The sequence below is a fragment of the Lichenostomus cassidix genome, chromosome 1 (assembly GCF_008360975.1).
Source record: "Lichenostomus cassidix isolate B80296 chromosome 1, HeHo_3.0, whole genome shotgun sequence".
In the NCBI taxonomy this organism is placed as follows: Eukaryota; Metazoa; Chordata; class Aves; order Passeriformes; family Meliphagidae; genus Lichenostomus; species Lichenostomus cassidix.
Window position 1 is genome coordinate 85387375 of NC_139479.1, and position 19097 is coordinate 85406471.

The 19097-nt window shown below is 41.6% G+C and overlaps 1 protein-coding gene across 1 annotated transcript in view; it reads left to right on the forward strand.

Annotated features, from left to right (window-relative positions):
* Positions 1–734: 734 nt before the first annotated feature.
* LOC146445069 (ovostatin-like) overlaps positions 735–19097 on the forward strand; it is a 28730-nt gene continuing 10367 nt past the window's right edge. The window contains exons 1-24 of the mRNA XM_085067158.1: positions 735–848; positions 1844–2027; positions 2703–2859; positions 3781–3833; positions 4310–4330; positions 5077–5245; positions 5889–5973; positions 6666–6783; positions 7422–7542; positions 7771–7880; positions 8712–8870; positions 9627–9851; positions 10067–10124; positions 11169–11314; positions 11662–11805; positions 12444–12614; positions 13213–13343; positions 14432–14494; positions 15158–15386; positions 15595–15721; positions 16525–16646; positions 17282–17333; positions 17625–17708; positions 18684–18860. Coding sequence (XP_084923284.1) covers positions 784–848; positions 1844–2027; positions 2703–2859; positions 3781–3833; positions 4310–4330; positions 5077–5245; positions 5889–5973; positions 6666–6783; positions 7422–7542; positions 7771–7880; positions 8712–8870; positions 9627–9851; positions 10067–10124; positions 11169–11314; positions 11662–11805; positions 12444–12614; positions 13213–13343; positions 14432–14494; positions 15158–15386; positions 15595–15721; positions 16525–16646; positions 17282–17333; positions 17625–17708; positions 18684–18860 — 2971 coding nt within the window. The 5' untranslated portion in view covers positions 735–783. The remainder of the gene's footprint in view (positions 849–1843; positions 2028–2702; positions 2860–3780; positions 3834–4309; positions 4331–5076; positions 5246–5888; positions 5974–6665; positions 6784–7421; positions 7543–7770; positions 7881–8711; positions 8871–9626; positions 9852–10066; positions 10125–11168; positions 11315–11661; positions 11806–12443; positions 12615–13212; positions 13344–14431; positions 14495–15157; positions 15387–15594; positions 15722–16524; positions 16647–17281; positions 17334–17624; positions 17709–18683; positions 18861–19097) is intronic.

A 19097-nucleotide genomic window follows, 5' to 3' on the forward strand; every position in this document is an offset into this window, starting at 1 on the left:
TTGTGATTCTATATCTTGATTATTCTGAAAAAATTTCTCAGTCAGATTAGTGAAAAATTTGCCAGCAGAATAACAAATTATTTAGTGGGGAAAGCAGAGATGAGAGGGAAAAAGCAGACTGACAGACAGATGAGTAGACAAATGAAGTAATATTATCAAATTCCTTTCCCTAAAGTTGTAGTGGTCCTGACCACTGGCAAAAATGGTAGACTAGTAGCCAATATAATTCCTTGCTGAATGTTTGAGTCTGCAGTAAGAAATTCAGATTACCACGAGTTTCCTTTAGTGCCATTCTGAATGCAGCTACAGCTGTGTTTTTATTGATGCTGTATTTTCACCTGTCCTGGCTCCCTTGCAGGCATATGACAGCACAGTGTGAAGGTTATTTCTGTTGTGTGACATGTATCCACAGGACACATTTGCAGAATAAGGAAATACTTAAGCAGTGGCAAATACTAACAAGTTGAAACATTAAGGAATCTTCAGCCAATGACATGATAATCAAAGAGGTAAGCTTCAATGAAATAATCATATAGGCAGGAACCGGTTTGGCTTGCAATACCTCACAGAGCTATGTGAAATATGAGAGCTTTCCAAAGCTGTTGTTTGGGAGTTCAAGGAGTGCAAGAACAGAGAGTAGAGGGGAAATTGAACATATGCAAATTTTATGTAGATGTCTTTTATTAGAGTGTGAGGAGGAGGAGCACCATTTCAGGCCAATTTAAAAGCCAGAGACAGGCTGTCAGCTGGAGATCAGTCTCTCTTCTTCCTTCACGCACAGACATGTGGTCAAGGATTCTTCTTGGTATTCTGTCCCTGAACTGGTTTTCCATAGTGTCTTCTGAAACGTAAGTGATCACACATTCTGTGTCTTTATGATAACATATTTTGTTATATTTCCCACCAGTTTATTTCTTCTGGGAAACTGCTATGTAATAGACAGGATATTTCTGATCTAGATCCTTAAATGTGTGGAATTGGAAGTAGTTGACGTTGAAGGATAATTTGGAATGGTGCTCTCCACCATAAAGCTGCTGGGAATTCCAGTGTGAATGACAGCAACCTGGAACTGGAGAAGCTGAAGTCTGATGTGCATGGGTTTCAGTGGGAAGGAGATTCAAGACTACTCTAACAAGTAACGCTAATAATTAGGATTGATATGCATCAGCAGCTCAGAGGGAGCATGGGGTATGAGGAGGTGCAGGAGACCAGATAATGGCTGGGACTAGGGATCATGCTGAATGGCAAACCCAGCATAATTAGTATTCATATTAGCACTGTCAGTGTCCATGGCTTTATACAAACAGAAGATTCCAGCCACAGTTTTCAAAAATACACCAACATTAGAGCTTAAATCCCCTTCTCAAAAAAAAAAAAAAAAAAAAAAAAAAGAAATTTTAAAAGTGTTACAACCATTAACTAGTATTTTTGTCATTGATCTCAAGAAGAAGCTAAATGTTACTCCTCCTTATGGGAGTTTGCAGAGGTTTAAGCACACGTCTAGGTCATGGGAGGACAAATGCAACACTGCTTTAGCCACGTCAGTAATTCAAACTGTGTAAATACCTGGAATGGAGAGATGCAGCATCATGTTGGATAAGGCACTGCATAGAATGATGCCAGTCCCTCAGCTCAGAAAGAACTGTGAGGAATTAAAAAGTTGACATTTATACTTTTGTAGCATATTTAAAATCCATTGAAAGAAACTTAATCTTTCCACTGGTTTAAGCAAGCTTTGGACCATATCTTCCTTCACACATATGACACTTCTGTGGTATTCTCCTGTCCTGCTCTGACTTTCCTGCATGGCTGAACGTTCTGCTCTGGTCTTGCCCTCTTACAGTCAGTATGTGCTGCTGGTGCCATCGGTTGTGCGGAGCGACGCTCCACAGACCGCGTGTGTGCAGTTACACAACCTCAGCGAGCCTCTGTCCCTGAGAGTTGTCCTGGAGTATGGCAGTGTCCAAAAGACTCTCTTTGAGGAACCTGTGACAGAGAATGATTTCTTCAAGTGCGGCGAGTTCGAGGTATTTTCTCTTTTGAAACTACTGAAGAGGGCGTAGGAGCTGGAAATACTACTGATTGCAACTCTCCTTGTCAGTGAGGGGAAGAAGTGTGGAAAATAAGATAAACTGTTGGGAAGGCTGACAAAACAGGGGAAAAAAGACATATGGATTGTAGGAGGGAGCGAGAGAAAGACTTTCCATCTCCATTCACAGAGTGAATAGAAAAAAGCTTTAGATTGTCATCACAGTTGCATGCTCCTTAAGGAACTGTGTAAGTACCAAACAAGAGAACCCAGATGTGTCATGCTTATTCCTTTTCCTGTGACTCTGCCAGACCTGTACAGACAAGGCAAAGAGTCCCAAGGTGAGGTCTTCCAGAATGCAGCAGGAGAAAATGCTTCAGAATTAAGGCATATGACTGTGGCAACCTGCATGTAAGCAGAGAAATGAGCAGGACAGAGTATAGCTTCAAATCTAATTACCTGGTGACAGAGTATGGGACTGGCACAGCAGAAATTCCCAGAAATTATCTCACTGCCAAAGGTGGGGCTTCTTGTGCCTTTGCATAAGCTATTTATGACTCATATTTTATGAGTCTGGAAAAACTGACAGTATTTTACTCAAAAACCCTGGGCATCAGGGAACCTCGACATGTCTCATTTACCACTTTTCCTCTGGGGTTTTGTTCCTCTCCAGGTTCCTCCTGCTACTTCTGATCCCCTGGCATTCATTTCTTTCTCTGCCAAAGGCACCACAGTTGACTTAGCTGAGAGAAGATCAGTGGCAATTCAGAATGTGGATGGTGCTGTCTTCATCCAGACAGACAAACCCCTCTACAAAGCAGGGCAAACAGGTGGGTGATGAGTTTGAGTCAGATAGACAAGCAAGAAACTGACTGCAAGGGTGGGTCTAGGATGACAGAAACTTGTGGAATGAAAATCTCATCTGAGTTTGGGATCATCAAAGTTAGTGAAAAATAAAACCAATTTAGAAAATTGCAATGAAGTAGTCGAGTTCATGTTTTTGTACTCAGTTAATTGCATTTCTAGGATCTCAAGTTCTGTCAGGTTTACTTGAAGACAGTCACATAAAAAGTACCTTTAAAAATACAGAAAATAATAGGTATAGTTTGGAGCTAATAAAACGAATATAAAAATGAAGCAAGCACTTCATTTCCTGTCAATAGCTCCTTCTCCTTAACTGCCGATATATTTCAAAGTGCTGACTCCATCACAATATTTAAATGACAGTACTAGCTGTGGTGTGGTTAGATACCTCTTTAGCATAATTATACTCCAATGCTGCACAGAGTTTACACAGACAAATTCTTCCTTCTCTCTGATTTTATAATTGAACTGGTTTGTATAGACAGGTTTTTTAGGAAATGCTCCAAGGAATGGAGACTTTCAAGTAGGAATGAAGGCAGTAAACTGCATTTACTACAGAGGTTGCTTTAGTCCAAGTGTGTCATAATTGAAGATATTTCAGCTGACATTTGTTTTGGTTTTCTTTTTTCCACTGACTAAGATAATCAATTCCTTTCGTATTCTCTGGACACTCTTTAGTTTTCCCAAAAAGCCTCGGCAAGTTTGTATTGAAAATGATTTATCACTTGTAATAAACTAAATTATAGATGCATCTGCAGATGGCTCTTGGGGATAAGGCTTGGGGGTGATTATGGAGGTGCTAAATTGATGTTTGGACTAAAGAATCTCGGAGGTCTCTTCCAGCCTTGATGATTCTGTGATCCTTTTTTGTCCTCGATCTTTTTCAGTGCTGTTTCGCGTGGTCACTTTGGACAGCCAGTTCAGACCTGTTCAGGAGACGGTGAGTGTGATTGATGGTCAAGGCTTTTCAAGTAGCCTCTTGAAGTACCTCTTCACTGAGATTCCTTCACTTAGATATTAAATAAAAAGGGTCTGGGATAGGCCTCCTGATATTTTTTGAGAACTGTTGTAATTCCTTAGCTTCACACTCCATCCTTTCCCTGCATGCATGGAAAGCAAAAGCTCTGAAAGCACTTCTGGAAATTTCTCACAGCACACATGTTTTGTAATAGTTTTTCCTCTCCCAGGTATGTGGAAATAGACTGGATATTTTTGCAGAAACAATAAATAAGATTATCCTCTTAAAATTATCTCTTTAATTACATACATGAATTTTAAATTATTTCATTGGCCCAGTCTTCTCTATCCAGAAAATGCAATTCACAGCTTTGCTTATGTTCTAGTATTTAGCAGCCTCCACATTTAGTTTCCTGATGTTCTAAAATATTTTTCTCTCTCTCTTTTTTCTCCCTCCAGTATCCCAGAATCCTCATTGAGGTAAGAGACACAACATGTCATTAAAGCACAAGTTCCTTTGGCAGGACTATGCTTCATCATTCCCTATAGAGTGAACAGCTGAGGGAGACTCATCAAGAGCATACCATTTAAAGACAATGGATTTGAGGCTGAACAGTGGCAACATTCACTGCCATGCACTAGAGGAGAAATCAGCAGAACTGGAGCTGTTAGTCAGAGATGGCGTGGGGTTTCTGCTTTGTCTTTCATTAGAGTTCAAACAGGAGTGTTCTGTCCAGTCTTACTTTGGTACGACTACAGTAAATAACTGGTAAAAAACCCTGATTCTCACACTTCAGGCATAAGAATAGTGACTTTCTGAAATGCCATGTTCTCCTGGGGCCAGGCTAATGATGAGTCATCTTCTACCACATTTCACATCACTACATCTCCAGGCACTTTCTGAGAAAGGCCATCACAACATTCCAGTTTTACAGAAGCAGTGTAGTCAGAAAAAGTCATGCTAGAAGATTTACAGATACCCAACCTGTGTCCCAGTCAGGAACTGTTTTCTGGGGACATCTGTCAGTGTAGCTAATTCCTAATTAAACATAACTGACATTTGCTTAATCCACAGACAGAGACAGAAAGTCAGAGCAAACGTCATCAGCCCCAAAGCACACTCGAACTGTGACGCATTTAGCCAATATGTCAGGAGATAGCACTGGAAAGAAGTCAGGAAATAAGGTGATAAAGGTTTTGCTACATCTCTTTCTTCCACTGTCCAGGATCCAGAGCAAAACAAGATCTTCCAGTGGCTGGAAGTAACATCCAAGAGTGGAATCATCCAGCTCTCCTTCCCACTAATCCAAGAGCCTATTCTGGGGTCCTACCAAATCACTGTGGAGAAGAAATCAGGTGATAAAGAGTACCAGTCCTTCAGAGTGGAGGAATACGGTAAGCAAAGGCTCACAAACTACCTTGTGCTAGCAGTGAGACTCTGCCTAAGTCAGATAAGAGCTACTAATGCAGCGTTTAAGTCCTTTGAATGCTCCACTTCATGGCTGGAAAAGAAAGACATGGAGAGAGCTGGGTGGAAAGGTGCATGAGAAACAGGGCCTTTCCTAGCCATGTTGTCACTGTTGCTGCTGACCTGGGATAAAAGATAAGTTGAAGAGAGGTGGTGTCAATGATTTATTTGATTTTATTATTCCACTTAATCTGTTGCCGTCCTCCTTCACTGCAACTGGATTGCATAATAACTTTTGTTCTCCAGGGCTTAACTAGTTTGAGACTTTGGCATTACTCATTTTTTGTTAAGAAAAGAGATTAAAGTGGTTTATCATGGGTTTTGCTGTGACTGTTATAATTATTAGTATGGTTATTATTTAATGTTAAAGAAGTTACTCATCTTACCACAGAAGGTTACTTTTTTTATTGTAATATACTACAGCCAGTTCCTAGTTATATTCTTCTTTAATCCCTTTCCTCTCCCTTGTTGTTGAAAATGCCTTTGCCAACTTTTTTACTGTCTCACACACACATAAACCTGTACATGGCATGCAATTGCTGATCAGTCATATTCAAATTACATTCTCAGTGCTTCCAAAATTTGAAGTGAAAACCAGCGGGCCAAAGACAATTTCTTTCTTTGATGAAGAAGTCAGGGTGAATGTTTGTGCTTCGTAAGTATCAGAGCTGAAGACAACACATTTGTGTACAAAAAATGGGATAGGCATTGGATGGTGTGTTGTGCTGGGAAGCAAACATCCTGCTCCTGGTTCAGAGTGTGGCTTAGAGCAATTCCTTTAACTATGACTTTCATGATATGAAATTGGATAACTCTTCTGCTGCTACATAGGAGAATTAAAACTGGGAGAGTTTGTGTGTGTCCAAATCAAGCACTTCATACTTGATAGCTGTTGTTATTTATTATTACAGAAAAGGAGAGTCTATGATTAAAATTGCTGGCTGTGGTGCTGCCAAAGTGTCAGGAGCTAAAAGGGGGAATAGGGTCTTTCTGCAATATGTTCTGCTTTGTGTAAGGTACTAATGAGAAAAAGCAGCCAGGAATTAAGAGCTGGACTTTTTTAGAAATAGGAGTTGGACTACTGAGTCCAGCATCATTTCCCAGCTTCAGACCTCGAAGAATGACTACACCAAGACAATGGTAAAGCAGGGGAGTTTTGACAAGACAGCAGAAACAGCCTAAAAATAGTAGAAGGGAATTCTGCTAGTAACTGATTGTAAGTCCCAGCTGCTCTTCTGTCTGTGCTCTGGGCACTCCGGAGGAATTTAGAGTTTGCATTGCTCTGCAACTTTTTCAGGTTTCATGTTAAACCACATGATTGAATCCTTGTGTTTCTTCCTCTCCTAGGTACACTTATGGCCAGCCAGTGCAAGGGAATGCCCGAATCAATGTTTGTCAGCAGCGCTTTTATCGTCCATCGTGTGAACAAAAACGGAAAAACGCCTGTGAAGCTGTCACTGGACTGGTATGATACATAACAACTCTGTTCTTCCCTGTCAGCTTTACTACCCAACGTGTAGCACAGTGTTTGGAGGCCTCATTAATTTCCAAAGGAACACCAGAGAAACAATCTCAGTGGTGTGGTTTTTCTCACTATCTCACAGGCAATGCTGAAAGACCATGAATGTAGCTTTTAACTATGACCCCACTAAAAGACTTTGACTTTTCCCTCAGAAAGAATCAGTGAGAAGGAGGGAAGCTTATGAAACTGTAAATCTGTAATGATTTCTAAAACACTGGGGCTGTGTTCTTATCAAATCTAATCAGCAGACCTCTACTGGGAGTCTTCGAGGACACTTAATATTAGATAACTGATTCATTTATTCCCTAGCTCAGATTCAATGTGCTGTGGTCACAGAGTGCAGGCTTCATGCAAAATAGGCTTAAGAAAGAGCATGAGCATAGAGAAGACTAGAGGGGATAAGGAGAGAAGTTTTCAAGTGCTAGAGTAAATGATATTGAAACAGTCATCTGGGATTGTAGCTGGGGAGTCAGAAATGTAAGGTAGGAGGGGAGCTCTTCAGGGACACACTAATGCAGATTTAGGACCAATTTTGCAAACTTTGAGAACAATGGACTTTCCCCTTTGTGCTGCTTTTTTAGCTGGGGAAGGATGGCTGCCTCAACACTGTCATCTCCATCAAAAAATTCCAGCTTTACCGCAGCTATGCCATGATGTATGCCAGCCTCAACATAGAAAGCATCGTCACTGAAAATGGGACAGGTAACACCAAGTGAAGGTTGGGAGCAGCTGGTTAAAGCCAATACATGGAACTTCCTGAGAGGAATCCCCTGGATCACCCTCTGTGTGGCAAACAAGCAGCAATCATCCTTTTCTTTGTGTAGCTCTCCCTCCAGAGCATCACCACTCCATACAGCTTATCAAAAGGAACAGCTTCCTGCCCGTGTCTGATTTCTGTTTCCTCTCCTTTGTGCTGGGTGTGTCTCACAGGTATCCAGATGAAGGCCAGTGACTATGTTTCAGTCGCCAGAGAAAATGACCAAGTGCGTTTCAGGAACATGGATTCCTATTACAAGAGGGGAATTCCTTACCGTGGTGAGGTAGGTACATGAGAGGATACATTTAGACCAAAGCTCCATGAGGTCCAGCATGATGATCTCCATCTTGCCCCACATATGGTTGTCCCCTGACTGTGCTGTCAGCTTCCCATGATAATGCTGCAGAACAGTGACTGCATAGTTCTCTTGATAGAGAAAAAAAAGAAAATTGTATCACACCTGGTATGTCAGGGTCTCCTTTCTGCTTTAGTCAGAGGAAGCCTAAAAAGTGAATAAGTGGAAGGTCATATGACAGGGGAAGAGGAGTCTTCAATAAAATACTTCAGCAACTGATGTGCCTAAACTAAAGGCAGAATTCACCCTGTGTTGCATCACACAATCCCAGGGATGTTACTTAAAGCAGTAGAGATGTTGGAGCACATTCTCACTTCTTAGCAACCTGCAGAGGCAGGATAAACCCAGGCACAAAAAGGAAGATGACATGTACATCATCCTGACATGCAGTGGGGACAGTGGGTGTGTAGGAGCTGAAAGGTGCCACTGAGCTCCCCAGGCTGCCTGTGGCCATGAAGTCATCTGGTTGGTTTAGGTGTGTTAATCAATGCTCTCCAATTAATATTCCTCCTCCTTCAGTGACACATGGTTTATTATGCACTGATGGGAATTTCCCACTGATGGGAAGTTTCCTGTCACAGAACTCCTACTTCCTCAAAATATTGAGGAGCATTTGCCTCTTCAATACATTCCACTCTTGATTTCTACTCCCTGCAATTGTTCTCAGTGCTTAAGTGAGCATGGTCTAGTAAGCACAGCTTTTCTTTTTTTGTTGTTCTTTGTTTTTTTTCTGAATCTCTTGGTATTTGTTGTGTTCAGGTCACTGTGACAAATGTGGATGGTGAGCCTGTGGCCAACAGCACTATCGTGCTAGAGCTCAATGGAGATTACCTGATCAGCTATCCCACCGACAAAAATGGCACTGCTGCTTTTTCCATTGACACATCCAACTTCTTTGATGCCAGTTTTAAGCTGACAGTAAGTAAACACAAGCTACAATCTAATTCATGAAAAAAATAGTTTATGGGAGAGAGGCTTTAGAAGGAATACCTGCAAACTGTGTGAAATTCATGTGAGAAAACACCAGTGCCTGAGAAGAGGCACCCCAGCCGTGATTTTGGGTTGTAGTGATCTTCAGTTCCTCCTTGCTTTTCACTCCCCTCAGAACAGCTTTCTGCATTCATCTTCCTTCTCTTTACCCTGTGTGTTAGAGGACCTTCCTCAGAGACTGCACTGCCTTCCCCATCCAGCCTGGGTGCATGCCAGCATCTTTCACTGCTGCTGCCTGGTTCCCTGCATTTCTGCTGGCACAAACTGGCCAGCTGGCTGCTGCCTGTTACCATCACATGGCCTTCTTGTATTGCCATGCCTTTGTTCTGGTGTGATGGGAAGAGCTGAGTAAAAGTGTGTTGTTTGAGAACAATGCCATTCTAATTCACAGTAAGTGCCAGAAGTTTATGCAACTGGTCCCAAGCCTGAAAGAAACTGAAATGACCCCCCCAAAGCAATGTGCCACAGGCATCTGGATGCTTTAAAGTGTCCAGAAGGCCACTCTCTCTGCATTGGTGGAGCACAGATTTTTCACACCAGTTCTTGCTCATGGCTTCAACAGCTTCACAAAATCATCTTCCCAACAGAATATTTTACAGGAAAGATGCCTTTGCCTCTCACTTGCCTCGCATTTTCTTTTTTTCCATACTGTTGATTGCCCATATATGATTTTCTGTTTTGTAGGCCAGACAGGCACCAGATGAATGTGCAGACTTTTCCTGGTGGACTGATAATGAGCCCAAAGCCTCATTCCTTATCCAGCGTTTCTACTCACGGACCAGCAGCTTTCTGAAAATTGAGCCCGTGACAGAGCAGCTCAGCTGTGGCCAGCAGCGAACCATCAATGTTCACTATGTCCTGAACAGAGAGGGCTATGGCAATGCCACACACACAAACTTCTACTATGTAGTAAGTCCTAATGTTACTCCTAAAACATCTCTTTTCTTTCACCTTCTCTTGAACACCCTATAAGACAGAAATCTTGTGACCACACAGCAGTTACAGACCATGGCTCAACTTGATGGCCTTTGAGGCTTCTCAGGACAATACTAAAAATCAGTGATTTCATGGTGGAAGGGAGAGGGTGCTTTTGATCCGCTTTCATGAGGTTTTTCTATGCCCAGGTGATGACAAAAGGAAAAATTTCTCTCAGTGGCCAGAAGCAAGTCAGCATTTCTGGTGGTAAGTTCTAGACCATATTACTACTCATACTTCAGACCATCTTTCTGAGCAACAGAGCATAGTAAGTTTTGGAAGAAGTGGTGAAAGCAGAGCACTGTGGCTAAATCAGGTACTACTTCCTAAATCCCATGGCCTTTTACTACTCACAGAACCATTTTCTTTTGCTGCAGCATCTAGCCAACCATAATCAAATTTAGCCATAACATAATCAAATTGATCTTGTTAATAGAAAGACATTTTGATGTGATAAAAGACATGGAATGCAATCTTCATCTGTTTTGTTTCTTTCTAAGGAGTATTTATGGTCTCACAATTATTGTGTGACATCCTAGTCTTCATCAATTACAATGATAAAACTTTTTAAAGTTTGGAATAAGAGGTGTCCCATTTAGCAGGGGTATTTAGAAATCAACTCTTGAAATTCATTGTTCTTTCTGAAGTCTCCAAATACCCACAAATCACAGTGATTCTGACCTTCATTCTTTCTTTCTTAAAAATAACTTTTCTTGCAGGACCTGGTCTATTTGCAGTCTTCAGTAGGTGGCTTAAGTAAGCCTCATTCCACATATAGGACTTGTTTCATGTTTGCCATCTTTGGTCTTAAGCGTAATTCCCTGTTCATGCACTTGTAGTTTTCATCCATGTCGAGAAGAGCTTCATATTTCTTAGTGTTAAGAGAACTCTTCTTTAACTCAGGATATTGCTCCGTTTCTTCTGGTGTAGGAGGTTCTAGTTTTGAGACCCAAATGCAATGTTGTGCTCTTCACTTAACAATCATGCACAGATTTCCATGTTCAACTTCTTCTCAGCTTAGACCTCTCTCTGCAAAGCACCCTGGTCTCAACATCCTCCAGTTTATATCTGGTTTTTTGCTAATGGGAGCTTCTTTCTCAGCCACTGAGACATGAATCTTCCAATATCCAATTCCCTGAGTTTTAACATTGCTAATAAGTTATGAATAAATATGTGGTTCTTCTACCAAAGCTGAGGTTTGCCTAATCTCTTTTGCTTGCTTGCCATTCCCTGATCCTGTTCCTCCCACAGCTTCCAGAGGTACATTCTCCATCACACTGACCATCACTGAGAAGCTTGCCCCCAGTGCCAGACTGCTGCTCTACACAGTACACCCTCATGGGGAGATAGTGGCTGACAGCTCCAGCTTACACAGTGATGTGTGCTTCAAAAACAAGGTGAAAACCTTTGCCTTCTTGTTAAGGGATGTCGCAGGATTTGCTGAAAAACTGGGGATGGCATTTAGGAATGGAAAAGGTGCAGATGTGTCTGGGATCATGAGAAGCTGTCCCTGGAATTGGCACATATGGTCAGACTCAGGCAAAATTCTCCAGACAGTGGGGAGAGGAGGGTGGCTAAGGGATTATGTGAATTTCTACAAACAGGGATCCAGAAGAGCCATCTAGCGGTAGGAGCTTTGTTCCACAGGGAATGTCAAAGAGTGCCGGGGAAAGCTGAGATTTAGATCTCTCTGCCAATCTGATTCTAATTTCCGTGGGTTTGCCTTGGATTTGTTGATTACCAGGTCCAGCTCAAGTTCTCTGAGAAGCAGGGTCTCCCGGGCTCCAAAGTTGGACTCCACCTGGAAGCTGCTGCCAACTCCCACTGTGCCCTGCGAGCAATTCAGGGCGTCCTTCTTCGGTCTGGGCAAGAGTTATCTGCTGAGAGTGTAAGTCACATCCCCAGTCCCGTGTTCCTTTGAGCTAGGAACACCCAGAATAACATTCTAGTTCCCACCTGTGATGTCTGTGCTGTTGAGTGTATTTTTATTTTCCCTTTGGAAACAGACATCCGTGATTAAAGAAAGGTCTAAGGCAGTTGTACGCTTCAAAGGCAGAAACTGATAGCACAACACTGCTTTTGGGAGGCGTGGCAGTGTAACACATATGGATATGTGGATATGCCTTATGTAAATCCTTGACAGCATATTTCCTCACCATGGAGTGATTATGTCAAAATTGTGTTTTTATGGCTCAAATAGGCCTTGGGCCCAGAAAAAAACTGGAGATGTCAACTGGTGTCTTGTAAAACTCCAGTCTCCTCTTTGCTTAACTCAAGAGTATATGTCCATGCTCTCTGCTCAAATTCACTCCACAAAGCCCTTGAAGCTCAGAAGGAGGAGGGTACAGTCCAGTTCTTCTTGTGTACCACCAGCCAAATTTCTTATTCATCTCTGGGTAGGCATCACTAGGCAAGCCCACCAAAGTCTACAGGATTGCTCAGGGACCACCACAAACTTTGAATATATGTGATTTTGCATCTGCCTGAGACTTTCCTTGTGCTTACACTAGTCATTCTCACCTCCAGGTGTACTACCAGCTTGGTGGGGGTGATCTGTATGGCTATTACTACAATGGGCTCAACCTGGAGGATAACAGGCCACAGTGGTGTACCCCATCCAAAACCATCTTTTCTGATGGCTTGTACTTTGAACCTGTGAATGTCAGTCGTGATGGAGATGTCTACAGGCTTTTCAAGGTATGTGGTCTACGTGGGAGGCTCTTTAAGTGGGAGGTGTTCCAGAAGAATTCATCCACATTAGCATTCACCTTTCTCAAGTGGTGCCTCTTACTACTGAAAGAAGGCAGCTGATGCCCGAAACTGCCTAAAGCCTCCAACCACTCAGCTTCTGCCTTTTTAACCTCATCACTTATGAAGGAAGATTGAAAATCACTGCTAGATACATTTGCTGGGGTCCTGCCCATGCTTCAGTAGACAATTTCCTAAGTAGGATCATGGCCCTGGCTCATGACTTCAGGCATTCCTTGTAAAGATCCAGGAATCTCTGATGCAGGCCACTTGGCTCCTGATACACTGGGCTCCACTGCCCACTGGCCCTATGGCCTGAGACAGAAGGCCAACATCAGACACATCATCACTGCTCTTTACAGAACACAAGGTGTCACTGCTCCATAAGAAATACACAGAGTTTGGTGAGGTAGAGTTGAGACGTTCCAGGCTGAAAGAATGGGACAAGATAGGAGGAGGGAGGGGAGAAACGAGGAGTGATAACCAGTGATGTGCACTGGCAGCTAGCGAATGCCCTGAGTGATTTGACAGATTCTTTCCCGTTTAGGATTTGGGTCTGAAAGTGTTCACCAACTCTGCGATACAGAAGCCAGTTCTGTGCAATGAAGACAGATCCAATGAAGAAGTTTACCCTGTCCAGTATGCTGAGTCTGGTAATAGGATCATAGGTAAAAGAAGGTTCATTCTGTATCTCCAGTCTCAGCCTACTTGGTCTTTGAAACTGTTGCCTGTATAAAATAACAGCCAGTATTGGGGGGTTTTGGAAAATAGGCTTTGTGTCCCTGTTGGCATCCTGTAATGTCTTCCTGGCTGTCCTTGCAGTAGAATCCATTTTCTCTGACTTAGGTGCAAGTGCAAATAGAAAAGACAGGGAATAGTGTAATGCTGCTTCTTTCAAAAACTGGTACTGGCTTTTCAGGGGTTTTCAGGTCAGAACCTTTCATCAAATCATAATTAAATTAAATATTTAAAAGTCAAGACTTCACACAGCACTTGGCACACTCAGCACATAGTCTCCAAAGCCTTTATAGATCAGCAAGAGTTACAATTATCTCTCTCTCAAGTCAGATTGTTCAGCAAAAGAGCAAAAGTAGCAGCCATAAGTTGCCACGAGAGAAAGTGTTATTCAACACTAGGGAAATGTTCTTCCTCAGGAGATTTGTGGTACACTAGGAAGGGTTCTCCTGGAGGTTTTGGAATTTCTATCACTGTAGGATTTCAAAACTGAGCTGCACAAGAAGCTACCTGATCTGACTTTGAAGTTAGTCCTACTTCAAGAAGATTGGACTAGAGAACTACAGCGGTTGCTCCCAACCTAGATTTTTTCTCAATGATTCTGTGATTCGATGATTCTAAGTCATTGTAAAGCATTTATAAGCTTTGATGACAATACTGGCAACTGTTGCCCATTTGCAAACCAAAGAGAGCTACTGGTAGAGGATGGGGACACAATTTTCTAACTGAATAATTAGAACTTTCAGTATGAAATGAAGTGAAATGTCTAGTAAAATAGTTAATTTTTCCAGTATTTTCCCATGGGAAAAGAGAATAGATAAGAAATTGTTTCTTCTTACACTCCCATATCTGTTGGAACTTTCCCTATTATGTGGGGGAAAAAAAATTAAAAAATGTTCAGACAGGATACTTAGTGTTCATTTGTGGTGTGAAGCATGTCTGACAGTTCAGATTCTTCCCACATGATGTCTCTACTATTATCCATTAACCATATCCCTACTTCTAGGTGGGTTAGGGTCTCCTGGTGTGAGTGCTGTTAGCAGGATCCGGAAATTCTTCCCCGAGACCTGGATTTGGGAACTGGTTAACACTGAGTAAGTATGTTTGTTTATCTTCACTTCTTTCTTGCTTTTTGAGTTGATTCATTTAGCTAAATGGATTCTGGGGAGAAACCATGGAACATATGTTTGCTTTGTAGGTGTGGATCTGCTTTTCCCATCTTGATCAATGACCATTGCAGACAAATATTCTGTGCTCTGTTCCCTGTCTTTCTGATGAGGAGAAACTAATAAGGGCTAAAAGTGAAATAAAAGTATTTTTTAAAGAGAGAGAAAGAGTGAAACCTATTATTTTTCATCCATTTTTTAATTCAGCAGCAGAAAACCCAGTTTATTTTTATTTTCTTTCAGGCATTCACAGCATCTACAATGAGAATATCTCTATCTTAACTATGTCTTCAGATGCTGCTCTAGAATATTAATCTAAATTTATTGATTCTAATCTGTGTATTTGGGCATTTTGGTTTTTCAACAATTGGTATCTCTAAATATAAAAGGTAATTATTTGAATGCTTTTTAACATGTAGTTCACCAGCACCCTTACTTCAAGCATTATAATATTTTTTTAAATATGGAAAGGTATCCTGCAGAAAGTGAGATGAATACAGAAGTACTAACACAAGTAGAGAGCCTATTCTGTAATTAGTCTTGGAAAACTCCAAAGATCATTTCTCATTCTGTGTTTCTTATTCTCTTCAGTTCCAGAGGAGAGGCTGATATCTCTTACACCATTCCTGACACCATCACAGAATGGAAAGCCAGTGCTTTCTGTGTGCAAGATGATGTTGGGTTTGGCATTGCCTCACCTGTTTCAATCACAGCATTCCAACCATTCTTTGTGGATCTCACCCGGCCATACTCCGTCACTCGAGGGGAAAAATTTAATTTTATAGCCAATGTCTTCAACTACCTCAACAAGTGTGTCCAGGTATATCAAGTTCCCTTTTACTTCCTATATGGTTTGCCTATTTCCCAGAGATATTTTGCCCTTGAAGGAGGAACCTGAGCAGAGGGCATGGGTACTGTTCTGTGCAAAACACAATAAATACTGAGTCATGCAGCAGCCTCCCTTGCTCTGCAGCCTAGCTTTAAGGGCATTCTCCATCATTTGTAACCTTACTCCTTCTTTGTCTCAGATCAGTGCCATGCTGGAGCAGTCAAGTGACTACGAGGCAGAGATCCTTTCATCGGGGGGCAACACAGCAACAGTGTGTGCCAATGAAAGGAAAACCTATATTTGGGCTGTTAGGCCCCACAAACTCGGTAAGTTTGTCTTCTTACCACCTTGATATATCCCTGTTTGATCTTTGCACCCTTTGGTGCAGCATCAATAACCCCCAAGCAGGCATTTCTGCAAAACTCCATTAATTGCCCCACAAATTTAGCATTGGACCTCTGCTAAAACTCCCATAGATACACTTAAAGAGCACTGAATTTTTCTGGTGTTTTTCCTCTTCCAATTTTTGGTTAGTCCATTTCCTGCCTATTTTAGGAAGAACTTGCCAAATATATGAAATACTGACAGGATTTCATGTGCCTATGATCTTTCAGCTGACAGTTTTGTGTCTAACCAAAGGTATTTAGTAAGAACAAAATTTGCTAATAATTTTGGACTGGCTGTCCAATGGGCAATGAGGACACTGGTCCATCCCAGTTCTATAGCTGTGTTAATCCATGCTGCCTTCAAGTCTACATTGTCCTTTTTTTAAAGCAGTTGCAATTACTTGCATGGGTAAATGCTCCAAAAGTTGAAATAAAAATAAAGAAGAAAGAGCTATAATTAAACTAGGCCAGAGAAAACTCAGCACAAGGCTAAGAAGAGGTGGAAATTGGTAGTGAATAATGTCCATATTTTGGCGAGGACCACCCCTCTTTCATTCCTTATGCCACTCCTTTCCACTGATCAACAGATGTGGAGTCTTCATGAAATTTGGTTTTACTGAGCTGTCTTTAGAGAAAATACATTTCTCAGCAGTTCATCAGCCTAGAAGGGGCAGTGAAAACCAGGGATAATTGCAGACATTGAAGATAACTTTTTTTTCCTGGGCTGGTGGGTGGCTTTCCAGGTGAGGTGAAATTCGTGATAACCGCTGAGGCCAAAGAGAGCACCAGAGGTACTGGAAACAGCACATCTCCGGAAGAGAAGACCATTTACAGGGACACCTTGTTTCAAACCCTTCTTGTTGAGGTATGGTAGGAAACTTTCTGTTGCATGGAAACTGGAATTCCTGTAGCTGTGGGTTACAAGCAGATAGGAGGGAAGGAGGGAGTACAGTACAGTGAGGAGGGTGTACAGTAGCTGTGTACAGTAGCTGTGTACAGTAGGCTTCCCCATATCAAAATAAGAGTGGAAATCACAGTGGTCACAGAATCCACTGTCCTCCTCCCACTGTCTCCTTCTTGGGACCATGAGCACACATGTCCTGACAGCCCATGTTGCCAGAAGGGAGGAGATTCCATACCTTACTCAAAAGTGTCTTTAGCCTGTGACTCAAATGCTGGGGAAGAGGGTGGGGGAAGATATAAAAGGAAAAGGATTTTTCTTGAGCATCATCAAGCAACAGCTACATAGGATTAATCGGATAGAGTCCCTCTCAGTGGCTGGAAGTATCTACTTTTTAACTGCTTTTTAAGTAGAAGAATGCTCTGGATGGGATGTTGGATAAGAGAAGAAGCCATGGACCAAGAGATATTCTAGTGGAGATAGGGTGGGACTGGGTACAAGGGGTACACAGTCTGGATAGCCACATTCACATACTATTTTACATTGCTAAATGTCATGGTTTTCCTTCTCTTCCTGACCACTTCACTGCATTCAAACAGCCTGAAGGTATTAAAAAGGAGTTGACTCAGAGCTCCCTCGTCTGTGCAAAAGGTAAGGCAAGTTCATTCATTCATTTATTTATTCATTCATTACAGGGGGTCAGTGGAACTGCTTCACTGTCTTGTACATCTTGTCCTACAAAACCAAAAATGCTTCCAGGGGAGGAAAGATGTTCTCAGGGTCAGGGTGCTAGGCTAAAATTCAGGATTTTCAGATACCTTTGACTTATTGGGCAAGTCTCTGTGGCATTTTCTTTACCCAAACTGATGACTATTAACAGTCAAGACTTCTGTAAAAAACCCCGTAATTTAAACAATCCTTTTTTTTACATTTTCTCAATAGGCAAAATGATTTCTGAACAAGTGTCTCTCAGCTTGCCAAGAAACTTAGTGCAGGAATCAGCCAGAGCTTATTTTTCTGTCATTGGTAAGTACTTGGTCATTTAGTACTTGGACTAAATGCAATATGTCATTTCTCTTGTGCTGCACCAAGTGCCATCATGTATACACACACAAACCTTATGTAAAGTTGAAGAAGTAATTAATCTTGATTTTAGAAGATAAGTTTTCTACTTTGCAAAATGGCAGTGAAAGGCAAAAGTTGCTCAAAATTCTCTCATATCAAGAGAAGACAAAATGGTCCAGTAATTTCCATTTATATTGCATTTCATATTATACTGCATTAGCATATCCAGCTCTGTATAGTAAAACAGCTAATTCAGCTGAAAAGTAACATAAGGCGGACTTCTTTGAAAAAATTTATCTTAATTTCTTGGAAAGAAATCTTCAGAACTTCGCTGACTGCATAACTTCAAATTTGTCATTTTGCATAATGAAAATTATTTGTAAGTCAATAAGTTCCCATAGAATAAAGGTTTCAGGTCCCAATCAACTCTGCTAATCTGAAAGTCATTATTAAGACTTGAGGGGTCTCTTCAGTGAAAATTTTTTGAGGTTCTGAACTCAGGTTATTTTCTAAGCATGATTGATTTGCATTCCTGTGATTGTGTGAGATGTGCTGATGCTGAGCAATTAGAGCCTCCATAGCCCATCAGCATCGTACCCCATACAACATTTTCACATGTACATGCAAAAATAGGAAGCAGGTTGTAAACAGCAGGGAAATCTAACCCTTCCAAGGATTCATAGCTGTTTCTCAGAAGCCATGCCAGCCAGTATTAGTGCCCTTTTTTTTTTCTCAAATGCTGAGTTTCTCCCAGGTGTCCATCATCCAGGTAAGAAATGAAAAATGCACTTTTCTTCTGTGATTTGTCTTTGGTTACTGTGATTATACTGGTCATTGCCCTCAGGTTCACAATAAGATAGTATGGAGCAGAGTATAATGCTGCATAATAAAAATATGTCTGAACTGAGCTGACTTCTTATATCTTTCACTCTTTAGGAGACATTTTGGGTACAGCCCTGAGGAACTTAGATAACCTCCTCCACATGCCTTATGGCTGTGGAGAACAGAACATGGCCTTGTTCACACCCAACATCTATGCCTTGGATTATCTGAACAAAACTGGGCAGCTGACTGAAGAGATTAGAATCAGGGGTACTGGATATTTGTCCACAGGTGAGAGGTTTTTGGATTCTTCCATCTTCTTCCACAGGGAAGTGGTCACAGCATCAAGCCTGACAGAGTTTAGGAAGTATTTGGACAATGCTGTCAGGTACATGGTGTGATTTTTGGGGCTCTGTGCATGGTTAGGCTTTGGACTCGATTACCATTGTGGGTGCCTTCCAGCTCAGAATATTCTGTTGTTTTGTGATCTAACATTGTGATTGTATGCCTTGAACTCTTCAGCTGTTC